This window comes from Paroedura picta, chromosome 3, assembly GCF_049243985.1.
Source record: "Paroedura picta isolate Pp20150507F chromosome 3, Ppicta_v3.0, whole genome shotgun sequence".
In the NCBI taxonomy this organism is placed as follows: domain Eukaryota; kingdom Metazoa; phylum Chordata; class Lepidosauria; order Squamata; family Gekkonidae; genus Paroedura; species Paroedura picta.
In genome coordinates, this window is record NC_135371.1 from 39023523 (window position 1) to 39049624 (window position 26102).

A 26102-nucleotide genomic window follows, 5' to 3' on the forward strand; every position below is an offset into this window, starting at 1 on the left:
TCTGGGCTTCATGATTCTGTAGTGGGATCTTGGAATCATCTCTGTTCTTTTGCCTTTCTGAAAAAGCTTAAAAGCAGGGAGTTATTCACCATCACAGCCAGCTCCATTGCTGGCCAGCCATGCTCATTAGAAAGTTTACATCTTAATTATTGGGAAGGTGTAGGTCTAATACGATGAATGGTTTCCTTGAAAATTGCCAAGAAAATTACTCCATGACCAACCTAGAGGGGATTCTAAGGAAAAGCGACTGTGGGAGTTTGGATTATGTTTTGCTTTCACTCTGTTGCAGATATTTTGAGGGGAGGGGGATTTCTATCAAAAACAGATTGTGCTGCAGCTGAAAACTGAGAGCAGACTGCGTGGACAGCCTTCCTGTTGCTTGTTTCGCAGGCCAGCAAATGTGCTAGCAGAGACCTGATAATATTGTCCAGTTCAGATTTCTTGCCCTTTAGAAATCAGGAGTGAAGAGATGTATTGGGCAAACTTCAGGAGGGTTATGCTAGCAAATGTGTTTTGTCATAAGCTTTTGTGGGCCAGAGTATACTTCGTTGGAATGACGAAGATTCGTTCAGTTGGTGCACACACACACAAGACTGCAAACAGCAGAAGGATGGAGATGGTAGGATAAGTTATTACAGGAGGCCAGAAGATTCAGTTTCCTGACCTAAGGGTGTGTTGTGGCACATTGCAGAATAAACTAGTCACAAAAATAAAGTGATCCAGCGAGAATGAGTGTGAATCATGCCCAAATATTGATGAATTGGTGAAGTGGGATGAATCTGAATCATGAAGGACAATTATTTTCTGTTATATGAGCTGGTTGGTGTCAGTAGAGAGTCCCAGGTTTGATAATGTTGGATCAGCATTTGCATCCAACCAGGGAGCTTCTTGCTGGAGCCACCATTGGAACATCTTGGCTAAAACCAACCTTTAAGCCCATTGAATGTCCAGAGACACTGAAGCAGTCAAAGGGGGTCCTTGAAGTTTAATAGCAGAGCCCATGAAGAAATGTCCATGCGCACAGCTCTTCTTGTTGTAGCCACACCGTGATGTGAAAAGCAGCCTCTGCTGCAATCTCATCTGGTCCCCATTCCCATTCAGAGATGCTCATCAAGTATGTATTCCGGCCTCTCTTGAAGTTGAGGCCCCGTTTGTGTTCCTTGCAGTTGAACACCCTTTCCTGCCTGTCAGGCAGATCTCCATGTGCTGCTTCAGTGCTTCCTTTACTGCATCAGGCGGCAAACCTCCTTCCCTGTAGCGCCTGACATGGTGCTGTGTGCTGTTTTAAAAATATTGTGTGTTTATCAGAGAAGGCTACATTTCCTCCCCTGGATAAAAATCTGCTGAGATTAATATGACACTGTGATTAAAGACAGCTTTTCATACTTGTAGCCTGAGGCTTTGATGTCTTTTTGGAAAAGCACACTTCATGGATGCATCATCTGCCCCTGTTACCTGCAAGATGTGTTGCAACTGGCCCACCTCTGGACCAGATACAAAGAGCAGATGGAGAGCCCTTGAAGAAAGAAGTATTAGCATATCAAAAGGGCTGGCACCCTCCCTCTTGCCTGAAGATGTTTCTGAAGCTTCCTTCCTTCTGCTTCTGAGTCATGCTTATTTCCTCTGAGCGCAGTGCCCTCTCTTCTCCCTTTCTCTGAAGTTCCCTGGACTTCTAAAGGTTATTCCAAGGTTATATTTCAGAAAAGAGGAGCTGATTCATGAGATTTATTTAAATTAGTGCAGCCCAGAAATCTAGAGCATTATATCAAGGTGGTAACCATTATTCCAGATATGAAGATTCTAGTCCATTCTTCATTTTTGATGAGACAATCCAGTGGTCTAGAGAATAGTACTAGATATTTCACAGGTGGGTACATAAAGCATAGTGTTAGACTATTGAGCCAGTTTGGTGTAGTGGTTAGGAGTGTGGACTTCTAATCTGGTGAGCCGGGTTCGATTCTGCGCTCCCCCACATGCCAGGTGACCTTGGGCTCGCCACGGTGCTGATAAAGCTGTTCTGACTGAACAGTGATATCAAGGCTCTCTCAGCCTCACCCACCTCACAGGGCATCTGTTGTGGGGAGAGGAAAGGGAAGGTGACTGTAAGCCACTTTGAGACTCCTTCGGGTAGAGAAAAAGTGGCATATAAGAACCAAAGAACTCTTCTTTTTTAGGAGACAAAAGAAGGAAATTACAAATATACAACAAACAAAGGATATAATCTTGTGATATATAGACTCATTTTCCATACTGTGCATGATACAACTACATCAGTGAAATCACAAAGGAAGTCTGGTCAACTTCCTTTTTTGCTTCATATGCAGGTTTTTTAAAAATATAATACCAGTTTGATCAGGAGGGGAGGAGGAAACTCTGATATGCTTGGATTCCTCCTTCCACAATTGCTGAAGGGATTGCACTTGATTGCACTTTCCATCTGAAAAGGAAAAAGGAGCTCACCTTCAGTCTTTTCCTGTCTCTGCCTGAAAGAGCAAAGGTTAGACAACTTAACTGAAAATTTAAAAAGGTCATGCCATTCGCCTATGAAAGGGAGCACAAATGGCAGAAAAACTATGGTTCACAGTCCTTTCGGTCTTACAGAACACTTCCACAGTTTAGATCAGACTCCAAGCAGTGGTTGTGGACCAAATCTAAACCTAACTTCAAGACAGAAGTCAGTATGACAGTTCAGCCCAAGCACCAGCCTCCATTAAGGAAGGAAAACATCAGCAACAACAAAAGTAGTGTCAGACTAGCTCCGATGGGGGGATGGCTTCAAATATTCCATCAAGCCTGGAATTTATCAGCACCAACAAATGGGTAAAGGAAAGCATAACCAATGGCTATTCAATAGAATTTGTCATTCCACCTCACGGCAAATTCCTGAGCTCACCAGTCCTTCAGTGCCCCATCAAGAGACACCATGTGCAGGAAACTATCTGAAATCTGCTGGAGGTCACTGCCATTGAACCTGTGCCGTCATCACGAAGGTTCTTAGGCATCTAATTGTTTTTTTTTTTGGAACTATGAAAAAAACCAGGGACTATCCTTGACCCCACATTCCTGAATACGTTCGTGAGGCATAGGAAGTTTAAAATAGAGACCTTGAGGACCATGATGGGGGGACTTCATGGCTGCCATCAATTTGATTAAGGTATATCTTTATGACCCCAGCGCAACCAGTAAGCTGCTGTGACAGAAAATGGGATTCAAACCTCATTTTCCTCACCAGATCATTGTTGTAAAGATAAAATGAAGGCGAGAATGACATCATAAGCTACCTTGAGTCCCCATTTGGGAGAAAAGCAAAGTATAAATAGTTTAAATAAGATGTGTTTTTCTGGTTGTACAGCTGCTATACCAGCAAGGTAGGAATCGGTATTTACCAGAATAAAATGGTGCAGTTTCTTTCACAACAATACTCACATGGGCCATTTTCAGCCATTAGGATGGCGGAGGGCACGTTCAATGTGGCTCATGGGTCTCGAGCACAAAATTAGCATATTAAATATCAAAAAGATTCTTACATACATTAAAAATTATAATGCTGTCCAATTAGGGAATAAGGGGAGTACATTCTTTCCTCGGTTGTCTAGCACTTGCAAGGAGGAAAGTTTCCTAAATTTGTTCAAATGCAGCCCCTGGGGTGAATCTTTTTTTCCAGTAATGTTGCTTAGCTAGCATTAATTTGTAACAGTGACAGAGCTGATGGGGACTCTGAGTTCAGTTGCGGTCAGTCTAATTGCTGTTTTCTTCCCGCCTCCCACTTGTTTATTTTATTGCACACCTGTCTCCCCCCCCCCTTTAAAATATATAGCTGTGTGATGATTTTCCCCTGATGCAAGCTCCTTGGTTTCTTTTAGGGTATATCAATTTTCCTCTCCACAAATTAATACAATTCTTTAAAATGCTAGCTCCTTCCCTATGACAAAATTACAGCTTGGAAGCAGTAATGAACATAATCTCAAGAGAGCATGCATACAGTTAGTTTCCTAATTTTCCATCTTTGGGAAGTCCTGCCATAGCTCACTCTGTTATGTCCGTATAGCATCAGAACTCATTTTTGGAGATTAACAGCAAACCTGATTAGTATATGTGGGGTGATGTTTTTATATAGCTATGGAATGAGAAAACACACTGACCCTAAGCCTGCTGAACTTGGCTGTTGTGTATGCAGCCCTGCTGAGGACCGAGCGTGAGGTCTGAGGCAGCATTGAGATTTGGAGCTACCAATTGGCTCGTGGCTGGCTGGCTTCCCCGCAGGAGCCAGTAGATTTGTCTCTAATAGCCACAACATGCCCGGTTGGCTCACAGCAGGTTCATCGGGGGATCCAATCAGTTCAAACTGCCATGCAGCCAATCACCCACAGCCGTGGGTAGATCCATTGATCAAAGCATATATATATTGTGGGGCTTGTTAGGGGGGTTTTCATTGAAGTCTTGCTACTCTCTTGTATCATGTACTGTCACCGATAAAGAAACAATTCAATTGCCTCCATGTTCTTTGACCCATGGATCTAATATTATTTATTTATCATACTTCTATTAGTCATGCTTCAGTTCCATAGATATCAGTTCCATAGATATCAACGGGACTTGCTATTCCAATGGGACTTGCATTCAGTAACCCAAACACAACAAACGTTCTCTGGTTCAGAGCCTCAGTGTTGCTTATGTGCTTCCTTCCTGCCTAAAACAGCAGTGAATGTTTTTAACTATTCCCTTTCTTGTAATGAGTGTCTGATGTTGGTCATTGTGGATTGTAGATGCCAATGGAGGCGGGGCGGAATTGTTCTGGGAGCAGGCCACTCCGGATACTGCCCTTTTCCTTGGGAAAATGGAATTGTTTTGCCTACAACTTGGACAGAACTGAAGATTCACACGCTAACTCAAAGTCCCTTTTTTGCCCCCTGGCAGATGTGAGTTACCTTTCGCCTTTGATCTGTGCCGTCTTCATCGTAATGATTCCTCTGTGGGTCGCTATTGCCAAGCAGAGTCCACCCATTGCTGAAGTCTTGAAGTCTGGATGGCAGCCAGTCATTGTTGCAATGACCATCAGCAGGTAGATCATGTAATAAGGAAAAAGACATCTTGGAATTTTAGGGACCTATCTCAATCAGTCTTCTCACTAACTTTGGGTAAAAAACTTCAACCTGCTTTGTCAGTTTCTAGTTGTACTAAGGATCATTTCTTCTTATGTCTTTGCGGAATATGGTGATGAAATCTCCTCTGCACCTGTGCACAGGAGAGCTTATTGGATTGATTCACTTGCACGTATTTGATACAACATCTAGATCTTCTAGATATTGCAGGCAGTATCCATCAGAAGATCACTCACTACGGATGGAACTGTTACACAGTGCTTTCTGATGGAGCCACTTCATACATTCATTTGCGAATTATCAAAATAACAAATCAAGTGATGTTTATGCACATATGAAACCAGTCCTCTCTCTTCTGCTGTCCTCATGTCTGAACTTTGTATAGGAGACATTGAACATAGCAGCATAATTGGCCTCCTAACTTCTTTGCAAAGCCCTATGTCAATTGAGATTACTCAGTAGATTTCTCGCCTGATTAGAGATGACTTTACTTATTTGTTTTTAATACTCAATAGATTCTTCCAATGATCAAATAATGTATTCATTTTAAACATTTTTGTAACCCCCCCTTCCACCCAAATCCATGCACATTTCTTTCTGGATATTTGCATTCATTTATTTAGATATTTATAATCCTCGTTTCTCCCAAATGAGGACCCAGAGCAGTTTATAACAACATCTTCCTGTTCTCCATTTTATTCACAGAATAAAACCCTGTGAAGTAGGTAAGTCTGAGGGAGTAACTGGCCTAAAGTCACTCACCAAGCATCTATGGAGGAATATGAAACTAGGTTCCCCCAGATCTTTATCTGACACTCTAGCTGCTCCATGTACTGTTCTTAAAGTTCCTTAAGGCTGCTGTCTGTAATATTCAGAAGATTTCCCTATCCTCAAAGACCTTTGTTTAGAAATTGTAGAGCAAATGAAAAAAACACATCGGTTTTTCTAAGATGAACCATTGTAGAGTTAATGGTTCAGCTTTTGATAAGCTTTTGAATGATAAGCTTTTGTAGCATTGGTTCCTTTTAATATTCAGTACACAAACAAGTACCAATCACAAGCTGAGCCTTTCTTTTCTCTCTCTGAGAGATGTAGCAAAACCTTTGCTGACTTGGGAAGACACAGGGAGATTTGTAGAGTCAGGAGCTCCACTTAAAATATTACTGGTGCTGGCCATGTTCATTTAATCTTTCCCTGTGCCTGAGAATTAACATATTTATCTTTTGTAACTTAATGTTTTAGCATTGGGGGCCTCATCTTGAACAAAACTGTGACCAAGCCAAACTTTGAAGGCATGGCTGTTTTCACTCCAGTAATCAATGGTAAGTGGGTTCTTCTTTTGTGGAAATTGGGGCTGTGAGGTAGTAAATTTCAGGATTATGGGAACAGAATCCTGGTGTTCAAGCCAAAAGGCTGGAGGGTCCCTACCCAGTCTGTGCTGAGGCAGCTTCATTGGCTGCCAGTTATGTTCCGAATCAAGTTCAAGGTTCTAGTACTGACCTTCAAGGCTATCCGCGGTCTGGGCCCCACATATCTGAGGGACCACCTATCGCCTTATGCCCCCTGCAATGCTGTTCACTCTGAGGGTGCAAATCTGTTGATGTTTCCTGGCCCACAAGAAGTGCAGCTGGCCCTCACCTGGACCAGGGCTTTTCTGGTCCTGACCCTGACCTGGTGGAATGAGCTCCTGGAAGAGCTAAGAGCCCTGTCGGAGCTGGTACAGTTCCACAGGGCCTGAAAGACAGATCTTCCACTAGGCATTTGGTTGAGGCCGGTGTAGAGAAGATCATCGGGCCCCTTCTTGGCATAGCCAGACCATCAGGTTAACCCCATTAACACCCCTTAGGCACATAAGGTTCTGTTGAGCTGATGGGAAGGGGCTGGGAGGTTTAGTTGTTTCTCTGTCTAGAGACTGTGAGGGTGGGTTTTAATTGGGGTTTTATTGGGGGGGGGGGTACTCTGTAACTCGCCATGAGCCAGCTAGTCTGGGAGTGGTGGGAAACATCTGTACACCGCCCGTGGCGCCGCGGGCGCCACGGACTAAATAAATGGTTAAGGGGCCTTGAGGAGGGCTCTGTCCGTGATGAGGAAGGGTCCGAATTGGACCCTTCCTCACGACAGACAATCGGAGGGACCAATTGGCAGGCGCGAAGCGCCTGCCGATTGGTCCCTCCGATTCCCAGCCCCAGCAACTGCGAGCCGTGCTCAGCGCGGCTCGCAGTTGCTCCCGGCCTGACGTGGTGAGAGGCGCGAAGCGTCTCTCACCGCGTCAGGCCGGCCCCAAGGAAGCCCCCGCCGCAAACACAACACAAGACTCCAGCCGCCGAGAAGCTGCAGAAAAAAAAGAAACACCCCCGGAGGAGCCTTTCGCCGCTAGCGCGACGAGAGGCAGCAGAAAAAAAAACCCCTGTAGGAGCTCCAAGCCGCCGCGCCCACGAGAGGCAGCAGAAAAAAAAAAACCCTGTAGGAGCCTTTCGCAGATCCAAGCAGCAGAAAAAAAAACCCTGTAGGAGCCTTTCGCAGATCCAAGCAGCAGAAAAAAAAACCCTGTAGGAGCCTTTCGCAGATCCAAGCAGCAGAAAAAAAAACCCTGTAGGAGCCTTTCGCAGATCCAAGCAGCAGAAAACAAAACCCTGAAGGAGCCTTTCCCAGCTCCAAGCAGCAGGAAAAAAAAACCCTGTAGGAGCTCCAAGCCGGCACCCCCACGAGAGCTAGCAGAAAAAAAAAACCCTGCAGGAGCCTTTCACAGCTCCAAGCAGCAGAAAAAAAAACCCTGTAGGAGCCTTTCGCAGATCCAAGCAGCAGAAAACAAAACCCTGAAGGAGCCTTTCCCAGCTCCAAGCAGCAGGAAAAAAAACCCCTGTAGGAGCTCCAAGCCGGCACGCCCACGAGAGCTAGCAGAAAAAAAAAACCCTGCAGGAGCCTTTCACAGCTCCAAGCAGCAGAAAAAAAAACCCTGTAGGAGCCTTTCGCAGATCCAAGCAGCAGAAAACAAAACCCTGTAGGAGCCTTTCCCAGCTCCAAGCAGCAGAAAAAAAAAACCCTGTAGGAGCCTTTCACAGCTCCAGGCAGCAGAAAAAAAAAGCACCTCCTGGTGTCCCCTGGGTCCTAGCGCCCATTGCATTCCTGGTTGCAATGGGCTTTCTTGCTAGTATTGAATAATTAAGCTAGCTAACTAACTAGCTAACTCATACATGCGTGCTTCAGGGCTAGGGACCACCAGAGTGCTGGAATTAATAGAGCATAGTGCTCTGTTGAAGACATATCCTGAGAGGCCAAAAGGAATCTTTCCCTGCCCTCTTCCATGTGACAACCTTTCAGATAAAGACAGCAATCATGTTTCCTCTCAACCTCCTCTTCTCCAGGCTGAACTTTCCCACATCCCTCAGCCTTTCTTCATAGAGCATGGTCCCCAGGCCCCAAATCATCCTCGTCACTCTCCTCTGAACCCTCTTAATTTTGTCCATGTCCTTTTTTAAGTGAGGCCTCCAGAACTGCACTCAGTAATCAAGATGGGGTCTGACCAATGTGATATATAGCAGGACTATGATGTTGTGTGATTTTTTTATGTGATGCCTCCGTTGATATAGCCCAAGACTGCATTTACCTTCTTTACCACTGCATTGGTAGAGGACAGGAAGGCCTGGAGGATCATTGTCCATGGGGTCGCGATGGGTCGAACACGACTTTGCACCTAACAACAACAACCACTGCATCACACTGTCTGTTTATATTCAGCTTACAGTCCTCAAGAACCCCAAGATCACATTCACGCACACTGCTACCCAGAAATGTATCTCACACCCAGTATGCATGCTTCTCATTTTTGTGATCCATATATAGAACTCTACACATCTCCTTATTGAATTGTATGTTGTTTTCATTTGTCCACTTTTCCAGCATGTTCAGATCTCGTTGAACTCTATATCTGTCTTCTGAGGTGTTCACTACTTCTCCCAATTTGGGGTTGCCCGCAGATTTAATGAGTCCTTCTCATCCAGTTAATTGATAAAATTGTTGAAACGTACCGGACCCAGTACCGAGGTCTGGCACTCCACTACTCACCTCCCTCCACTCTAATAAAATACCATTGACAACCACCCTTTGGGTTGTCACTCTTTTCTAGCCTATCCACCTAATCATCAGAAAATCCAGTCTACTGTCTTCCAGTTTTACCCATCAGAACATAAAGGGGAAGCTTGTCAAAAGCCTTACAGAAAATTAAGTAAACATCCACTGATGTTTACAATGGCAAAACTAAACAATGAAAAGCATGTGGCAAACCTGTGAGGCAAGGCAGAGGAAACACCTAACAAACTCTTAGCTTTCTTTAGCACTGTAGAACAGTGGTTCTCAGCCTGGAGGTTGGGACCCCTTTGGGGGTCAAATGACCATTTCACAGGGGTCGTGCCAGACTGAGCAGCTTGGCCGGGGGGGGGGGGGACACCACTGTTGCCACTCCTCCTGAAGGTGCCCACCAATTTATATACAATTTATAACCAATGTATGTACAATCATGAACAATGGATCTTCACACCTTTGGTCAGTTTCGGGTTAATTTCTGAGAAAGAACCCTTGCATAATTTTATGGTTGGGGGTCACCACAACATGAGGAAATGTATTAAAGGGTCGCAGCATTAGGAAGGTTGAGAACCACTGTTGTAGAACATTCTTTCTGCCATATTTTCCTTCTGCCCTTCATCTGGGCCTTTCAAGTACATCCATGTTTTTCCCTTCTCCATTTTATCCTGACAATTCCACAAGGTAGCTTAGACAGAGAAAGTACTGGCAGTACTGGGTTTTGAACCTGAGACATTTTGATCTTTGTCCAACACTAATCTTTACACTACTCTAATGGCAGAAAGTGAAGAGGAACTAAAGAGCCTGTTGATGCGGGTGAAGGAGGAGAGTGCAAAAGCTGGCTTGAAACTCAACATCAAGAAAACAAAGATCATGGCATCCGGCCCTTTCAATTCCTGGCAAATAGATGGGGAAGAAATTGAGATAGTGACAGATTTTATTTTCCTGGGCTCCAAGATCACTGCAGATGGGGACTGCAGCAAAGAAATTAAAAGACGCTTGCTCCTGGGAAGGAAAGCTATGGCAAATCTAGACAGCATCCTAAAAAGCAGAGACATCAGCCTGCCAACAAAAGTGCGTTTAGTCAAGGCTATGGTCTTCCCAGTTGCAATGTATGGCTGCGAAAGTTGGACCATAAGGAAGGCCGAGCGTCAAAGAATTGAGGCTTTTGAACTCTGGTGCTGGAGAAGACTCTTGCGAGTCCCTTGGACTGCAAGGCGAACAAACCGGTCAGTCCTAGAGGAGATCAGCACTGACTGCTCCTTAGAAGGCCAGATCATGAAGATGAAACTCAAATACTTTGGCCACCTCATGAGAAGGAAGGACTCCCTGGATAAGAACCTAATGCTGGGAGCGATCGAGGGCAAAAGAAGAAGGGGACGACAGAGAATGAGGTGGCTGGATGGAGTAACTGAAGCAGTAGGAGCAAACTTAAATGGACTCCAGGGAATGGTAGAGGACAGGAAGGCCTGGAGGATCATTGTCCATGGGGTCGCGATGGGTCGGACACGACTTTGCACCTAACAACAAGAACAACAAATCTTTACACTACACTGATAGTCTAGCACATTGTAAATGTTGCGTTCATTCTCATACATCTGTTCCACTTAATATTTCTGGTAAGACCTGGGAGGAGGAGCTGTTCTCATGGCTTAAGTACCACTCAGTGCTTAACACCCACTCAGGGCGGCTATCCTGCCACTGGAGTGTCACCTCCTCCAACCAGCGAGTTCGCTGCCCAGGAGCCTCAAGCCTGCAGCCTTTCCGGGTCCTGGAGAGAGGGAGAGGCCATCCGCAAAGTTCTTCCACCCTCACCAATCTAGTGCCTATTGCATTTCTGAATGCAATGGGTTTTGGCCCTTAGTACATATATAATGAAATGATATATAATGAGTTCTCACAATACCAATCAGTCTTCTAATTGAGAAATACAGTTTCTTCTTCTGTTGAGCCCAGATGAATCCACTTAAAAGGAATATATTTGTCTGATAATTGCCCTGCATTAATAGCGCTAATTCACCCTCAATTGAAGCAGTGGCCAATGCATCCAGAAGAACTACGTGATCCTGCCGTACTTCTCAAAATTTGTTGAAAATAAGACTTTGGTTTTGTTTGTTTCTGAGAAGCAGAACTGAAAGCAGCTGTTGGATTTGCAGTGGTGGGGTGGAAAGAGCAACTATCTTGAAGGAAAGAGCAACTATTGCCAAGGAGTATGGGATGGCTACTTTGTTATGTTGAAGGTGGAAGAAGACCTCAAAAAAGGAGACCAGGTTATCGCTACCATTAGTCATTTGATGAGGCTTTTCTTATGCTCTGAAGTTGCAGTGTGAGAAGAGATGCTATTATGGGAAGGGAGATTGAGAGAAATGGTAGCCCAGAAGTAAACAGTATATTAGGACTAGAGTCTTAAGAGTTGGCTCAGCTAAGGACACACATGTTTGGCAGCCAAGTCCAGGGGAGCCTAGCTAGATGCACAATGTTGAACTCCAAAGAACCTTGCAATCTGTGCAGATTTACATATCTTTTGTACCTTTGCTCACCCCAAATAGCACTGCACGTTTAGTGACGCACACGCATTCTCAGGTAGTTCCCCAGTCCCCATGTGGTGGGTTGTTCACTTAACAGCAACATGTCCCTCCAGTACACAGTGGGTTCCGCCGGCAAAGAGTCTCTGATGTCAGAATGAGGCTGCTTGCACCACACAAGGGCATCGCCGCTGGGTGCGTGGAAAGGCAAGGTGTAACCCCTTCTGCTAGCAGTGCTCGTAGGAAGATTTCTGCCGCTAATGGGGAGGACAGCTCATTGTGATTTTAATACTTGTAGTACTTGGATACAGATCTGTATCAAAAGAAACAGCTTATGTACTGTGAACCTGCACCAGTTTTGCATGGAGGGTGTTGTTGGGTTGCCTATTGGTCTGAAAGTGGAGAGTGGGAATTCTGGTCCCTTTAAAAGCTTAAAGGTAAAGGTAAAGGTATCCCCTGTGCCAAGCACCGAGTCATGTCTGACCCTTGGGGTGACGCCCTCTAGCGTTTTCATGGCAGACTCAATACGGGGTGGTTTGCCAGTGCCTTCCCCAGTCATTACCGTTTACCCCCCAGCAAGCTGGGTACTCATTTTACCAGCCTCGGAAGGATGGAAGGCTGAGTCAACCTTGAGCCGGCTGCTGGGATTGAACTCCCAGCCTCATGTCAGAGCTTCAGACAGCTGCCTTACCACTCTGCGCCACAAGAGGCTCTTTTAAAAGCTTATGGAGATGTTATTTACTTCAATGCCATGAAAAGCTTCAGTTGCTTATTTCTGCACATGATGCCTCTGTTAAAGAGACAGGATATTTTCTCCGGGCCATCTGGGAACTTTTGAAAACCGGGGTGGGGGGTGGGTGAGGACTCCTGGTTTCCTTTATGCTGTGTGCCAAGGTCTGGAAGCCATAGGAGTTACTGTACAATGGAGCTGAAGTGAATGCCCTGCAGTTTTCTTTTCCGGCAAGAGTGCTCTAAAAGCAATTGACTTTTAAAAAAGCATTAGTAAAAGCTGAAGAGAGACGAGCCTATTGGCTTGAATGAAGGGTACGGGACTACATGCAGTCTGATGGCCTTGCCAATGACAGCTTCTATAAATTGTGGGCTTGAGTATGTGTGCGTGTGTGTTAAAAAAAACCTCTATGAAGACAGTTAATCCTTTGGGTCCCCATCCACCATCCTGGTGCCTCTCCCACTCCAGCACCTCTTCTCTATCTCTTGAAGCTGCCATTGATACTGTGCTGCAAAGTTTCAGCATGTCTTTGTAATCTGGCCAGGTGGACTTGTACACCTGCCAGTCAGAATCCAGACCCAAATCTTTCCCCTGCAACAGTGGTCCCCAGCCCCCGGTCTGGAGACCGGGATCGGTCCGTAGATCAGTCGGTACTGGGCCGCAGCTCCTCCTCGTCCTCCTCCCCAGCTGCTGCCTCGCCAGTCTGCCACTGGCTCACCTTCGGTGCTCTCCAGCGGCCGCCATGGCTGGGGCTCCCCCTCAGTATGGCACTGCACAGCTGCTGCTGGCAGTGCCCTCCAGCAGGTGGCGGGAAGTCAGGGGGACCAGTGGGAAAGCAAGTGGAGCAGGGGCTCAGGCCGCAGCGGTGATGTCCCTCGGCAAAAGACTACCCCGCCCCCGGGCCTCAGTAAAATTGTCAAGCATTTACCGGTCCCCGGTGATAAAAAGTTTGGGGACCACTGCCCTGCAACACAGGGTGCTTCATGAAGGATTGAATCACTCTCCTGTCTTTCAGTGCTGCATTGTATACTGTTAGGGGTTTGGAGGATAAGGTGATACTGAAAGTTAAGGTGAAATTTCTAAAACAAATGTGTGAATATCAGTGCCAGGGGGAAACATCAGGAGAAGACTTTGGCCTCTATGTCCTGTTTGTTGGCTCTTCACGGCAACTGGTTGGCCAATGTGAAAGAGAATGCTGCTCTAGATGGATAATTGTCTGAACCAATAAGGCTCTTCTGTTTTGTTTTGTTTTGTTTTTAACAAAATGTAAATCATTATCTCATAGCCACCATCATGCTTAGAAAGTATCTGACTGGATGCTGCCATCCCTGTTTTTCTAGAGAGTTCTGGACAATATAGGAATTGTAATTCCTCTCACCAAAACATAATGATCAGTTCCATAATTCTGCTTTGCAGGTGTTGGTGGCAATCTGGTCGCTATCCAAGCCAGCCGCATTTCCACATTTCTTCACTTCTGGAGCATGCCTGGTGTCTTGCCATATAAGATGAGACAACACTGGCCTAATCCATGTACCACCTTCTTCACTTCAGGTACAAAACCGGCTTGAAGTTCTTCCCATCCACCATCCTAATGGGACACTGAACTTTCTATGGATTCTGTTCGTTAGAATCAATTGGGACTGTGCCATTATTAGGTTATCCTGTACTCACTGAAAAGAACTTGTAGCTCCAGAGAATTTTTCATTAGTTCTTTTTAAAAAAAAAACAGCAACAGCTTTGACTCCATGAGGGAAAACTTTTCTCCTGACTTGTGAGCCAGACATTCTACAGCTGTTCTTGACTTAGAAAGTCAAGTTCCTGCCAAACAGCTGAAACATATTTTGAGCTGAGGAGGGGTGCTTGTCCCCTCTAATCTCTTTCCCCCCTCTCTCTCTCACACACACAAACATAATCTTTAATACCAAGCAGAGAATCTGAGTATATGTTTACCACATTGCATGGGAGGGGGGGGGGGGGACCGCCAAGATGCATGCACTGCAGGAATTAAATAGTATGGGGAAGGTTAAGTGTCTTCTTTTTCTTCTGCTAGAAATAGGCTTTCTGTTATGCCATTCAACAGTTGTTCAGCTTTGCTACAGCTAAGTATGCTCCCTAAGATGCAGTGCTACCATTAGATGCTGAACTTCTTGTAGTACAATAACACAGCAGATCCATTAAACCATGCAGGTACAAATCAAGTGTCCTCCTACAGGCTTTTGTGGTATAATAGTGAAAGCTCAAGTCTTACTTTCCCCCATTTTTTCTCGGAAGCTGATCCCCTGAGAGTAGACATGGATGAGAGTAAGTTAGATAACAGAAGCTACTAGAAAGCCAAGATCGTGCAGTAGTGGTGAGCTCATCCAAGAGAGCAGCTTGGGAAGTTACAAACACTGGAAGATGATGATGAAGAGGAGCTGTTTTTTTTTTTTTTTGCACCCTGCATTTTGCAACCCAAAGGAATCTCAAAGTGGCTAACAGTCGCCTGCTCTTTCTCTCCCCACAACAGACAATCTGTGAGGTAGGTAGGGCTGAGACAGTTCTGAGGGAATTCTGACTGGCCCTAGATCACCTAGCTGGCAGAATGGGGAGGAGTGAGGAATCAAACCCACATGTAATCTGCCATAGGCTGGTTTCACCAAGAGTGGCAGGAAATGAATCTAAATAAATAAATAGTTCTCCAGCTTAGAGGCTGCCGCTTTTAACCAAGGTGGCTCTTGGAGGAGGACATATTGGAATACAGTGCATTCATAAATGCACAGCCTCGTGATTGAGCCAGCTGTTTACAAAATGCTAGGTATGCTTGTAAATCCCAGTTAAATCTGCTTTCACAATGGAATCAGGATCCTCCCACAGCTGTTCTACAGGAGCTGTGATCATTGATCTAAACAATTTTTAAACCTTTGGGAAGGTCAGAAAAGCCACAGGAGCACATGTGTTAAGATTGTGGTATATGCTCTCTTGTGGTACTTAGAAAATATTTGGGGCCATTCTGCACAACAGGCAATGTTGCTAAATCTGCGCTATTGAAAAGTGCTGCAATCAAAAGCGACAAGTCTCTGTAACGCACACAGCCATTTCTATTGAAAAAAAGGCTCTCCCACTAGAGCTTTTCTCGTAACGCACAAGTTTCCAGTCTCGCCAAAATCGCAACAAAGGAGGCGATATTTTTCTGCGCTTCCTCCCGCCCCTGGCCATCAATCAAACAGAACAGCCAATTAACTGTTGTGTTCGCACATGTCTTTTTCGGATATGTTGCCGGTTCTCAAGAGTCTAGTGGTTTTTTTAGGGGGGATCCACTTTTGTTGTGGATTCCCCGAAAAGCACTACAACGAAGCAATTTTTGCGGGAGTGTTGCAGATTGTATATGACGTCATGCGTAATGTTAAAAAAAAAAGCCTTACACAATGGTACAACTTCAGCAATATTAATGCTGTGCGGAATGGCCCTTAGAAAATAATCCTTCCCTTCTTCCATTTTATCTAATACATTTGATGTGACACAGAGAAAATCTTCCAATCCTTGTGCTGGTCAGCCAGGAGGGAACAGCTTTCCAAGCAACAATGGACACTGTCACTTAAAGGAGCATTCACATTGTATTGCAGTGGTGGATCCTTTTTGGAGGATTTCATATTGTTTATAGAGATCAGTTGCAAGGTATCTGAGCTACTCACATCACTGGGCACATAGTTCCTCCAATATGTATAACACTGTTAGGGGGGAAAATCTTAATTTATTCTGAGTATAACCATGACTCATGTTGATATTTTGTCCTCTGCAGGGGTCAATTCCAAGTCAGCTCGTGTGCTAATCCTGCTAGTGATCCCAGGGCACCTGGTGTTCCTGTATACCATTCATGTCCTACAGGGTGGCCACATCTCTCTTACCTTCAGCTTTGTGTCGTTTTACCTGATAGCTGCTTTCCTGCAGGTAACGAAGCACAACTCTTTGGAATTAAATTGGGATCTTCAGTGTGGTCCAAAATAAGTCAGCCCACTAAGCTTTGGGTGCATGAATGTGACGCCAAATACGTTTGCTTAAGAAAAGCATTCAGGTAAATTCTGTGTGTGGTGCAGGAGGGCAAGCTGAGGCAGCAGCGAGGGCCCAATGAGCCCCTAGTGGATGGGCAAGCAAAGGTGGCAGTGGAGAGAGAGCAACAACCAGACAAGCCAAGGGCAGGTGAGCTGAGTTTATACTAATCTCCACTGGCCAAAAGAGGTGATTGTACAGTGTGTGCCCCCCTCACTCACTCTCTCACACACACTTTCTGCAAACAGAATGGTGCTCAGTAATAATGAATGGAGGATTAAAGCCTCAATGTTCTTTATTGATGAACAAAACAGACACAGTGTAAGGATGCTTTAAAGAACCTCAACAATAACTTTCCAAAGCAATATTCCTTTAGCCCTGCAGTCAGCCACAATGCCAAATTCTTGTAGCTAATGTATGTTATTCAAAAAATAAAGGAAGGGTGGCACAACCAACCAAAACAACCAGTTTAATGAGGGAAAGCAGCGAACCAATCAAAACCTCAGACAGATAGACAAGGTACAGGTCACTGGTGGGCTTTGGTGGTGGTAACTGCATAAGCCACTGGTGATCAATGGGGGCATTAAATCCGCTCATCAAGTCACAAGTGCAAATTCCCCCTGCCCCTGAAAACTTGAAAATTGAACAGTCTGTAAATGAAAGTGGGACACAAGCATGAGGAAATATCACATGAAGTCATGTGGGGTGGAACAATCATGCTATCAGCAGAGGTGCCCTGGAGGTGCAGAAAATCCAAATCAGGGCTGTGATCTGGGAGCTGCCCTTATGACATATCGATATTCTGCTGTGGCAGATCTCCAAAACACTTTTTTTTTGGAGTCTTGTACAGTAAATTGGCAGTCTGAAGTATGAAAGTTCATTTTCTTGCTTTTAATTTGCTTATTGCTTATGGGCAGCTCCTAACTAATCAGAAAAAGGGAGATTAGTAACAAAGCAGGAGGGGAAGTGAAGGGTTGTCTGTCTCATTCAATCACATACAAACACAGTTCTTGATTATCTGGGGGACCAAAAACTGCCAAAATCACTGGAAGGGTGTTTGGGGGTAAAACAAGATCTCAGCTATTGGAATACTGAATTTCAGATGGGGGTGGGTGGAACTTTACTGTAGCTGAGGAAAACATAATCTCACATTATCCCACTGTGTCCATATAGCATGTGCAAAGGTGGGGGATGGGAAGTACACTGCTACCTCTGAGGTGACAAAAAAGTTCACGTAGTTCAGGGTTTCTCAGCCAATGTTTCATGAACCCCTGGGGTTTCTTTATGACCCTGGAAGGGTTTGCCAAATGGGTGGGAGCTTAGTATTTATATATTTTGTAAAATTTGTTAAACCTTTATTGGATGATATGACCATATATAGTCATGTCAATCTGCCCTCCCCCTCAGTGGCCAGTAATGGGCCTGGAGGGGTCCCGGGTGGGCGTGTTCACAGCTATGCTTCCCAACCATATCCTGCGTGAGTGCGCCACTTTTGGGAATTCTCTGAAGAACGTGGTCAAAAAGTTGAGGGCTGGTGTAGTAGAAATGCAACCCTTCACCAAATCCAAGGTGCAAAGGAAAGTCTTAGTTCAACAACCTAGAACCAAGGAAGAAAACGATTTACTAGTCTGGATGCAATTTATGTGGGCCCTCCAGACGGGAGTGGGGCAACATTAGAGAGAAGAGAGCAATCAACGCAGGAGTGGCCAAAGGTCTTCAGTTGTCTGTTGCTAGCAAGTTGAATTTTGTAGCCCACCCGACATTTTTAGCAAAAGATAGCATGGCTGATCTGCATTGGCCATAGCATTCAGATAACTGATGTCTGTATTGTTTTTGGTTGAAGGTGGGAATCCTGCTCTACATGGCTGACCTGATCGTGCGGCTGATGTGGCGAAAGGGACTAGATCCTGATAACTTCTCCATCCCCTACCTCACTGCATTGGGAGACCTCCTAGGCACTGGATTGCTAGCACTTTGCTTTCTCTTGGTTTGGGTGATCAACGGGCTACAGACGAAAGTGGGAAACTAAAGAGACGTCTACAGTATTGCCCTGCCCACCATTGTGACAAGTGAGACTTTCACTATGGTGCTTTTAACACGGTCCAACAGGGTATTAAAAGGATATTGGATATCCATCCCCTTTGACCTCAACATTGCATAGCTGTGTTGTATGAAAAATACCAATGAAGTGATACCAATGTGAAACACTGATGAAGTAGCAACTATGTGTAATGAAAAGGTTGTGAAGCTCTGCTTCAGCCAGCCCCATCTGGTTAAGCAGTGTTACTGTAGGGGCCAGGTCAGATTGGCCATCCACTGCTCTCAGATAGTATCCTAGATGAAGATGTTCCATCTTGGGCAGATCCTTAGAAGACCAGTAAATGGCAGGTTTGAATCTATCTTCATCCCCACTACCTGTAGTACATCAGGTGGTATGTGCAGAACAAATATTTCTCGCTCGGTTCATCATTAAACTCAGTGGATCCTGCTAACATGACACTTGCCGTGTTCAGTTTTTAAACAAAAATGTACAGCTCAGCTGTTCTTGTGACTTTCTGTACATAACTGTGTTGTGTTTCTATTCTCCAGTGAGCAATACAAAAGACTGATCGCCTTCATACTTACGAAAAATGCCTCACTGCCTTCTGTTTCCCATATGTGCTCCTTTTCGTGTATATTCTTAGACGTGTGTGGACTTTCCAATTGGGGTTCAGGTTACTTGCCCAGAATCACAACCAGTTTGGGGGAATTAATCTTAGTGTTGGGGAAAACCTCTTCCCATTTCCATAGACTGACTAGCTTTCAGAACTGACAGACTGGCCAATTAGGGAGAGGTGAACATGTGGTTTAGGGATCTTTCACCAGGATAGTGTGCAAACAAGCTCCAGGGTGCCCCTAATAGGCTACCAGTAACCATGAAGTGGTTGCCCCTAATAGGGTGCCCCTAATAGGCTACCATGAACCATGAACCATAAGAGCCTCTTGTGGCGCAGAGTGGTAAGGCAGCCGTCTGAAAGCTTTGCCCATGAGGCTGGGAGTTCAATCCCTGCAGCTGGCTCAAGGTTGACTCAGCCTTCCATCCTTCCTAGGTCGGTAAAATGAGTACCCAGTTGGCTGGGGGGTAAACGGTAATGACTGGGGAAGGCACGGGCAAACCACCCCGTATTGAGTCTGCCATGAAAACGCTAGAGGGCGTCACCCCAAGGGTCAGACATGACTCGGTGCTTGCACAGGGGATACCTTTACCTTTACCTTAACCATGAAGTAATCAGATCTTTTCCAATGCAAGGTTTCAATTTTATTTTGTGTAGAGATGCCAGCCTCTAGGTGGGACCTGGAAATCCCCCAGAATTACAGCTCATCTCCAGGCAGAAAGTGGCCACAGGTAGAGTGCATGGCTTTATACCCCACTGAAGTCCCTCCCCAAATCCCAATCTTTCCAGGCTCCACACCAAAGTCTTTGGGTTCTTCCCAGGCCTAATTATCACAAGTAGGAGAGAGGGAGACAGAAAGAGCAGGGGGAAGAAGAGTTTTAAAAAATAAGGAATGGACAGAAAAGGACTCTCCTTGTCCTCAATCTGCTGAGAATACATTGTGTCTTTAGATGGTCCAGAGATTCAGTGTTGGAGACCTTCAGCCAGCGCTTCCAAAGGTTTCAAGGAGATAATTAAAAGATAAGGCTGCAGTAGAACAAGGTGATGCCTCAAAGTCCCAGAGAAAGAAAAGCACAGTTGGCAGCCTCTGAGCCACTGATGGGAACTAGACTGCAGTATTTTGTCTGACAGAACAGCAATAGTTATGGGAGATATCAAATACATCATTGGAAGGTCCAGGAATTCTGGATGAGTGCAGGATGAGAATCTGTGAGTTTCCTGGCTTGGAGGGAGCCCTTCCTAGGACATTCATGAAGAGGTGATTTCACCCAGTTAGAGCGGGCGAAGATGACTGAAGGCGATGCCTGAGGAAGCTTGGTCGAAGACATTCAGACAAGGTCAGTAAAGGTAGTCAAGTCAACCCTGGTGCTTGGTAGTAATTAGGTTTTGCTCTATGGAAGACCTTGCCCTTGCTGATGAAATCACACGGGCAGATCTAGATTGGTGCCTGGCTTTGTAAGGCCCCATGGCAATGGACAGGCATGCAGATATCCCATCAGTGAATTGGACTCCTGCCCAAGTTTTGAAGCCTCATTAGCATAGACTGAGGAGAGCCTTGGCCTCACCTTTGTCAAAACATGGCATTAGTAGCTCCTAAAATGGCTGCCAAATTAAATTTAGCCAAGATGGAATTAGGGATGGATAGCAGACAACTAATGGCCCCTGGTAAAACATCTGTTGCAACTAAAGCTGATCTGGCTGACATTTGATGGTAGGGTTGCAAGAACTTATTCTGGACTTTCTTATTTGAGCAGATGAGATTTGATGACACTATCCTGAGAACTTGAATTCCTCCATTCTGATAACTGTAGTCCTTTCAGGCAGGGAACCCCAAGTTCATGTAGGCCCATACCTTCCTCACGTGTGGGATTATGCATACACTGGCATGCCCTGAGCTTAAAGTGGCAGTCAGTCCCTCTAGAGTCAGATTCTCCTCAGAGGCTTCCAGACATTTTAGGTTCTCTCTGTCAGTTACTGTTAACCGTTCAGTGGCCATAGCAGTCTGTTCTATAGCATTAACTTGCTCTGGCACAGTGGGAACAATTGTACAAGTGTCCTTTGTCAATCTGACAGTATCTCCATGTTCCCTCCTCTCTGCCCTGAGGTGTTCCTCTGGCCATTTTGCCACCACCCCTATATAGTTTCTGTCAGGCAGGCAAGATTGTTTCCACTCTGCTCCTACTTAAAGTTTAATAGCAGTTTTCTTTCCCTTTGTTTTCTTTCACTTCCTGTTTTGGCTAATTATCTATTGTTCTTTATTGTAGCTAGCCTATTCAGTTATCTCCCTAACCAGATACTATAGAAATGTGGGAAATTATCTTTCTACCTCACCATCACTACTCATAGCTCCAGCACCTCCATCTTTATCCACAAGCAGACTTCATTTTCTTGGGAGGCATTTCAGTGACAACTGCCCATATCTGAAGACCCCCAGCCTTTTGGAGTCTGTGGGCATGATGGAAGCAGCAAGAAAATGGCTGCTGCAGCAGGTGGAGCCAGCCACAAAATGATTGCCTAACTTCAGTAGCTTAATGTAGATCTTTTTACTATGGGGGCAGCAGCTGCCAAACCAACATTTTAAAGAATCTGCAGAGCCAGTCAAATCGCCAGGCGTCAGTCAGTAACCTTGTTGTGCAAAGGCTGTCCCTGGCTCTGCCTGCTTCCTGAAACCACTTAGCGGGCACCAGAGAAGGCCTCAGCAGGTGCTATGGTGCCCACACTTGACCCTTTTTAGTTACCTCAAGTGTTGTCAGATATACTTATCAAACGTTTTATTTTCTTGTCTAAGGTCTTTATTACAGCTCTTCCGTATGCTTTACCTTCCATCCACTTCAGGAAGGCAATTGCTTTAACTAAATCACTCCTTTTTGCTTTAACTCCCTTTGTCCCTTCCTACAGCACCTCCTTAGGTTATGCCAAAAGGTTCCTTCAGGAGAACTCTGGCTGGAAACAACTCCTTTTCCTCCCCCCCACACAGCCAGAGGCGTTCTCTACTTCACCATGGCTTTTTACTTCAACACCATTTACAATTTGGGGCTAGAATTTTACCATTTGCCCACCACTTTATGTGATGCCCTTTTGTACTTAGAGTCTTTACCACCCTCCACTGTTTCAGGATTGCATATTCCACTCACAGGGTTAAAAAAAAAAAGGGGGGGGGAGCATTTATATATGGTTTGTAATTGTACATAACTCTTGCAAAGTTTCTTTTCAGCTGAGTATTTGAACTGTTAAGGCATAAGGGTGTGCATTCTGATATATCTGAACTGAAAATATACCTGGAAACAATTGGTATTTTGGGGTATATTTTGGCATCCCAAATGTATCCAGGATTTTTTTTTTTTGAGAACTGGGGAGAGAATCCCTAATATATTTGAGAATTACCAGCAATAGCTGAGGAGGCTGGAGCAGATTGCTTCTGCCACTCAGCTGTTTTTAGGCATTGTTCTGCAGTCCCTTTACAGAGGGCGTGTTTAAAAGAACTTGCAAATCAATTGTAGGGAAAACTCTCTGCTGAACTTGTATGGTGAGTTTTCCCTGCAGGATCAGCTACTTTGTGGATTCTGTTGAGCAGTCCAGTTTAAACTGGGCTGCCCAAGGGAGCCTGCAGGGAAAGTTTTCACTATAGGATTTGCTGCTTGGTGGGCTCTGTTGGGTGCAAGCTGAGCCTGTGGGGAGATTTCTTCCTGCAGGATCAGCTGTTTTGCAAGCTTTGGGGGGCAGTCCGGTTTAAAGGGATCACCCTAAAGAGCAGAGCCACCTCTCAGCTGGTTTTTACAGCTTTGCTGCTGCTTTTTCCCCCTCTTTGTATTTTTTGGTTTGGGTCTATTGGACCCCAAAAAATTCAAGGTTTCTGAAAAATCCCAGATCCTAATACTTTACTGGCATTGGGATTTTTGCTTCTGGGGGAATCCCAAAATGGGGGCAGGGGGTGTCCAATAGAGCCAAACCAAAAAATATTGAGACAGAAAAATTGCTCATTCGTATCCAGGCATTTGGATTCTTTGTTACAAGCTGACCTTTTTAGGGGTCAGCATCAACTCTTCCACTACATGCTTCACTCAGCCAATCTCACTCTCCCACAGCTGATCTAATGTCTATTTTCAACTTTCCCCTGCACCAACATTTGGTCAGCTCCCACTATTAGGTAGAGGTGGAGCCTAACCTCTCCATTGCACCTTGAATTTTTTCAAATCCTGATTTCCCAAAGTTTGCATTTGATGCAGAGCAACCTGTAATATGATTGATGAAAAGGAAACTGGAGGGGCAAGTGTTTTGTGATCTTGCTTTCTCCATGTGGCGTCTTGTCCAAATGAGAACTTCACTGTACATGGACCACATGTGGGTATGAAGCACCTGCACGTTTGTGTTGAGTACCTGCACGTTTCCTTGAATGGTAGTGTAAGACCAAAGCACTGTTAAAGTCAGGGACTGAGAAGTGGAAGCACCAGTGTTTTTTTTAAAAAGAGGCTATTGAGCATTCTAGAATCCTTCCCTTGACCTGTTCTCCATGTCAAGGTCACATCTGAAGCCAGTCTCACAGAGTATACACACATTTGCATAAAAAGACTTGTAGATGATGAACGATGAAAAGTGCTTTCAGTTTCATGCAGCATATTCCATGTTGTATCACAGGTGACTGGAAAGTTTGCCTAGAGTAGAGGTTCAGTGCCCTAAAGCAGTGGTCCCCAACCTTGTTATCACCGGGGACCGGTCAACACTTGACAGTTTTACTGAGGCCTGGGGGGGGTAGTCTTTTGCTGAGGGACGTTACCGCCGCCGGCGCTCCTGACTTCCCACTGCCCGTTGGGGGGCGCTGCCAGCAGCAGCTGTGCAATGCCATGCCGAGGGGGAGCCCCAGCCATGGTGGCCACCAGAGAGCACCAAAGGTGAGCCGCCGGCAGAGTGGCAGGGCAGCCCCCAAGGCAGCAGCCGGGGAGGAGGACGAGGAGGAGCTGCGGCCCAGTACTGACTGATCCACGGACTGGTCCCGGTCCCCGGACCTAAAGCAGCCTGTGCCACGAAAAGCAAACCTGCCTCCATTCAGCCTTCTGCCCCTGCTTTGAGTATTCCTAAACCACCCACCTTAACCCAGAGCTCTTCAGTCCTCATGCATTTAGGCTTCAGGGAGCTTCTCCAGAAGGAATACAGGGAGACAAGAAGGTAGAGGCACTGTTGTCCACAGAGCCTGGGCCTAGTCTGATGGAATTTTCATTTTTGTTTTTCAAGCTGATGGTAGTTTTATGGTTTAGAAACCACAAAATAAAATGTAAAACAATTAGTGCTCTGAGAGTTGTTGTTGTTTTTTTGCGTCTCTGACTTGATTTTTCAGATAATTTCTCCTTAACCAAGATTATTTGGGAAATAAGTGCGGTAATAAAACTTCCTTCTCCTTTTCTTAATGAAAAATGATAATAGTAAGCACCTGTCAGGTTCGGGCAGACTATTACTTTGAAATATGGACATCATTGTTTCCAAAAGTTGTATTGGTTTGCCAGTTGTGTTTTGAACTCTGACTATACAGTGGGCAGCAGAGAGACCATAATGGCAGTTGTCAAGGCCAAAAATTATAGGTGACTTATAAGGAGGTTTTAGGACTGGGAGTCCGGATCAAGGGAAACCCAATTCAAAAGTGATAAAATTAGTGAAGCAAGACTGAATTATAAACCAGGAACTGAGGCCACAAGGAAGTGCACATAGCAAGAGTATTTGAAGAATAGAAGCCATGATGGTTCTGAATTGTAAGCCAAGAGCCAAAGTCACAAAGGAAGCCAAAGTCAGTAGATCAAGCATACAGCAAAAAAAGATTTATATACTTGGACCAACAGTGAAGAAGACTGCTGACCAGACAATGATTCTCATGCTTTCTGGGGAGAGGAGGGAATTCATACATGCTTTCTTCTTCAATGGCCATATAAGTTGCTTTGATTGGTGGAACCCATCCAGAATTTATAACTCTGGCAACTAGTCTACTTCACATTTCTAGTGGCTGGCCGCATGGATCAGCAGAGCTTCTAAACTTGACAATTTTTGACAACTGTGTAGAAAAATCATTAGTCAAAGATGTGGCTATAAGTAGTGCTTGCCTGTGATATTAGATAGCACTGAACATGAGTGACCCATAGTCCAAATATCTTGGACAAACCAGTCATAAGACAAGGGTATATGTGTGTAGCTGAAATAGTAATTAGAATGAAAAGGTCAGTTTATAATAGAAAAACCAAATACATTGTTAAAAAGTACTCTTAGAGCTTACACAAGCAAGTTGGTCCAAAAGCTAATGAATGATGGGGAAACACAACAATCAAATGGATTTGGGGAAGTATTCCTTCCCAACTCTATGCCTATCCATTCGGTACTAAGCTTGGGCAATTCTATCCACTAAGTATTGCAAAAGTTATTTAACTGGGCTTATCTCCATATGACCTTTCCTTAATGGTTATAGTTTTGGGTATTTACACTATGTAATCCTCTACTAAAGCTCCTTTGTGAACATCTAATCTCATTTACTGTATAATCACTTTTTTCAGTGCTTGGGTCTTGTGGTCCTTTCTTGCGTGCCCAGGGAAATACCAATCACCACTTTGGGGTCAGGAGGCAAATTTCTTCCAGGCCAGACTGCCCAGGGATTCTTATTTTTGGGAGGAGGCATCATCTGGGCATGGAATTGGGGTCACTGTGGTGGGCAGGTAGTTGTGAATTTCCTGCGTTCTGCAGGGATTGGACTAGGTGACCATGGAGGTACCTTCCTATTCTGTGATTCTATGATTCTAATACTTGTCTCAACTTCCTTTCACCTGACGCATCTGCAAAATTTCTTGAGCCGATGGAACTACATTAAGATCTTAAGACCTGGTTTGGGGTGAAACATCTGCCTATGCCTTGAGCATGAAGCAAGACTTGTTTGATTTCAGCTGCATTCAACCACAAGCACAGATGTGCTGCAGTTGCTGTGGTCCACACAGAAAGAACACTAAAACCCAAA

At 45.0% G+C, this 26102-nt stretch overlaps 1 protein-coding gene across 4 annotated transcripts in view; it reads left to right on the plus strand.

The window, feature by feature from the left end:
• SLC41A3 (solute carrier family 41 member 3) overlaps positions 1-24407 on the plus strand; it is a 55116-nt gene extending 30709 nt beyond the window's left edge. For all 4 annotated transcript variants that reach the window (XM_077325365.1, XM_077325364.1, XM_077325367.1 and 1 more), the window contains 5 exons: positions 4918-5062; positions 6345-6424; positions 13854-13988; positions 16216-16364; positions 18307-24407. In XM_077325365.1, the coding sequence (XP_077181480.1) occupies positions 4918-5062; positions 6345-6424; positions 13854-13988; positions 16216-16364; positions 18307-18492 (695 nt within the window). In that variant the 3' untranslated portion in view covers positions 18493-24407. The remainder of the gene's footprint in view (positions 1-4917; positions 5063-6344; positions 6425-13853; positions 13989-16215; positions 16365-18306) is intronic.
• Positions 24408-26102: the final 1695 nt, after the last annotated feature.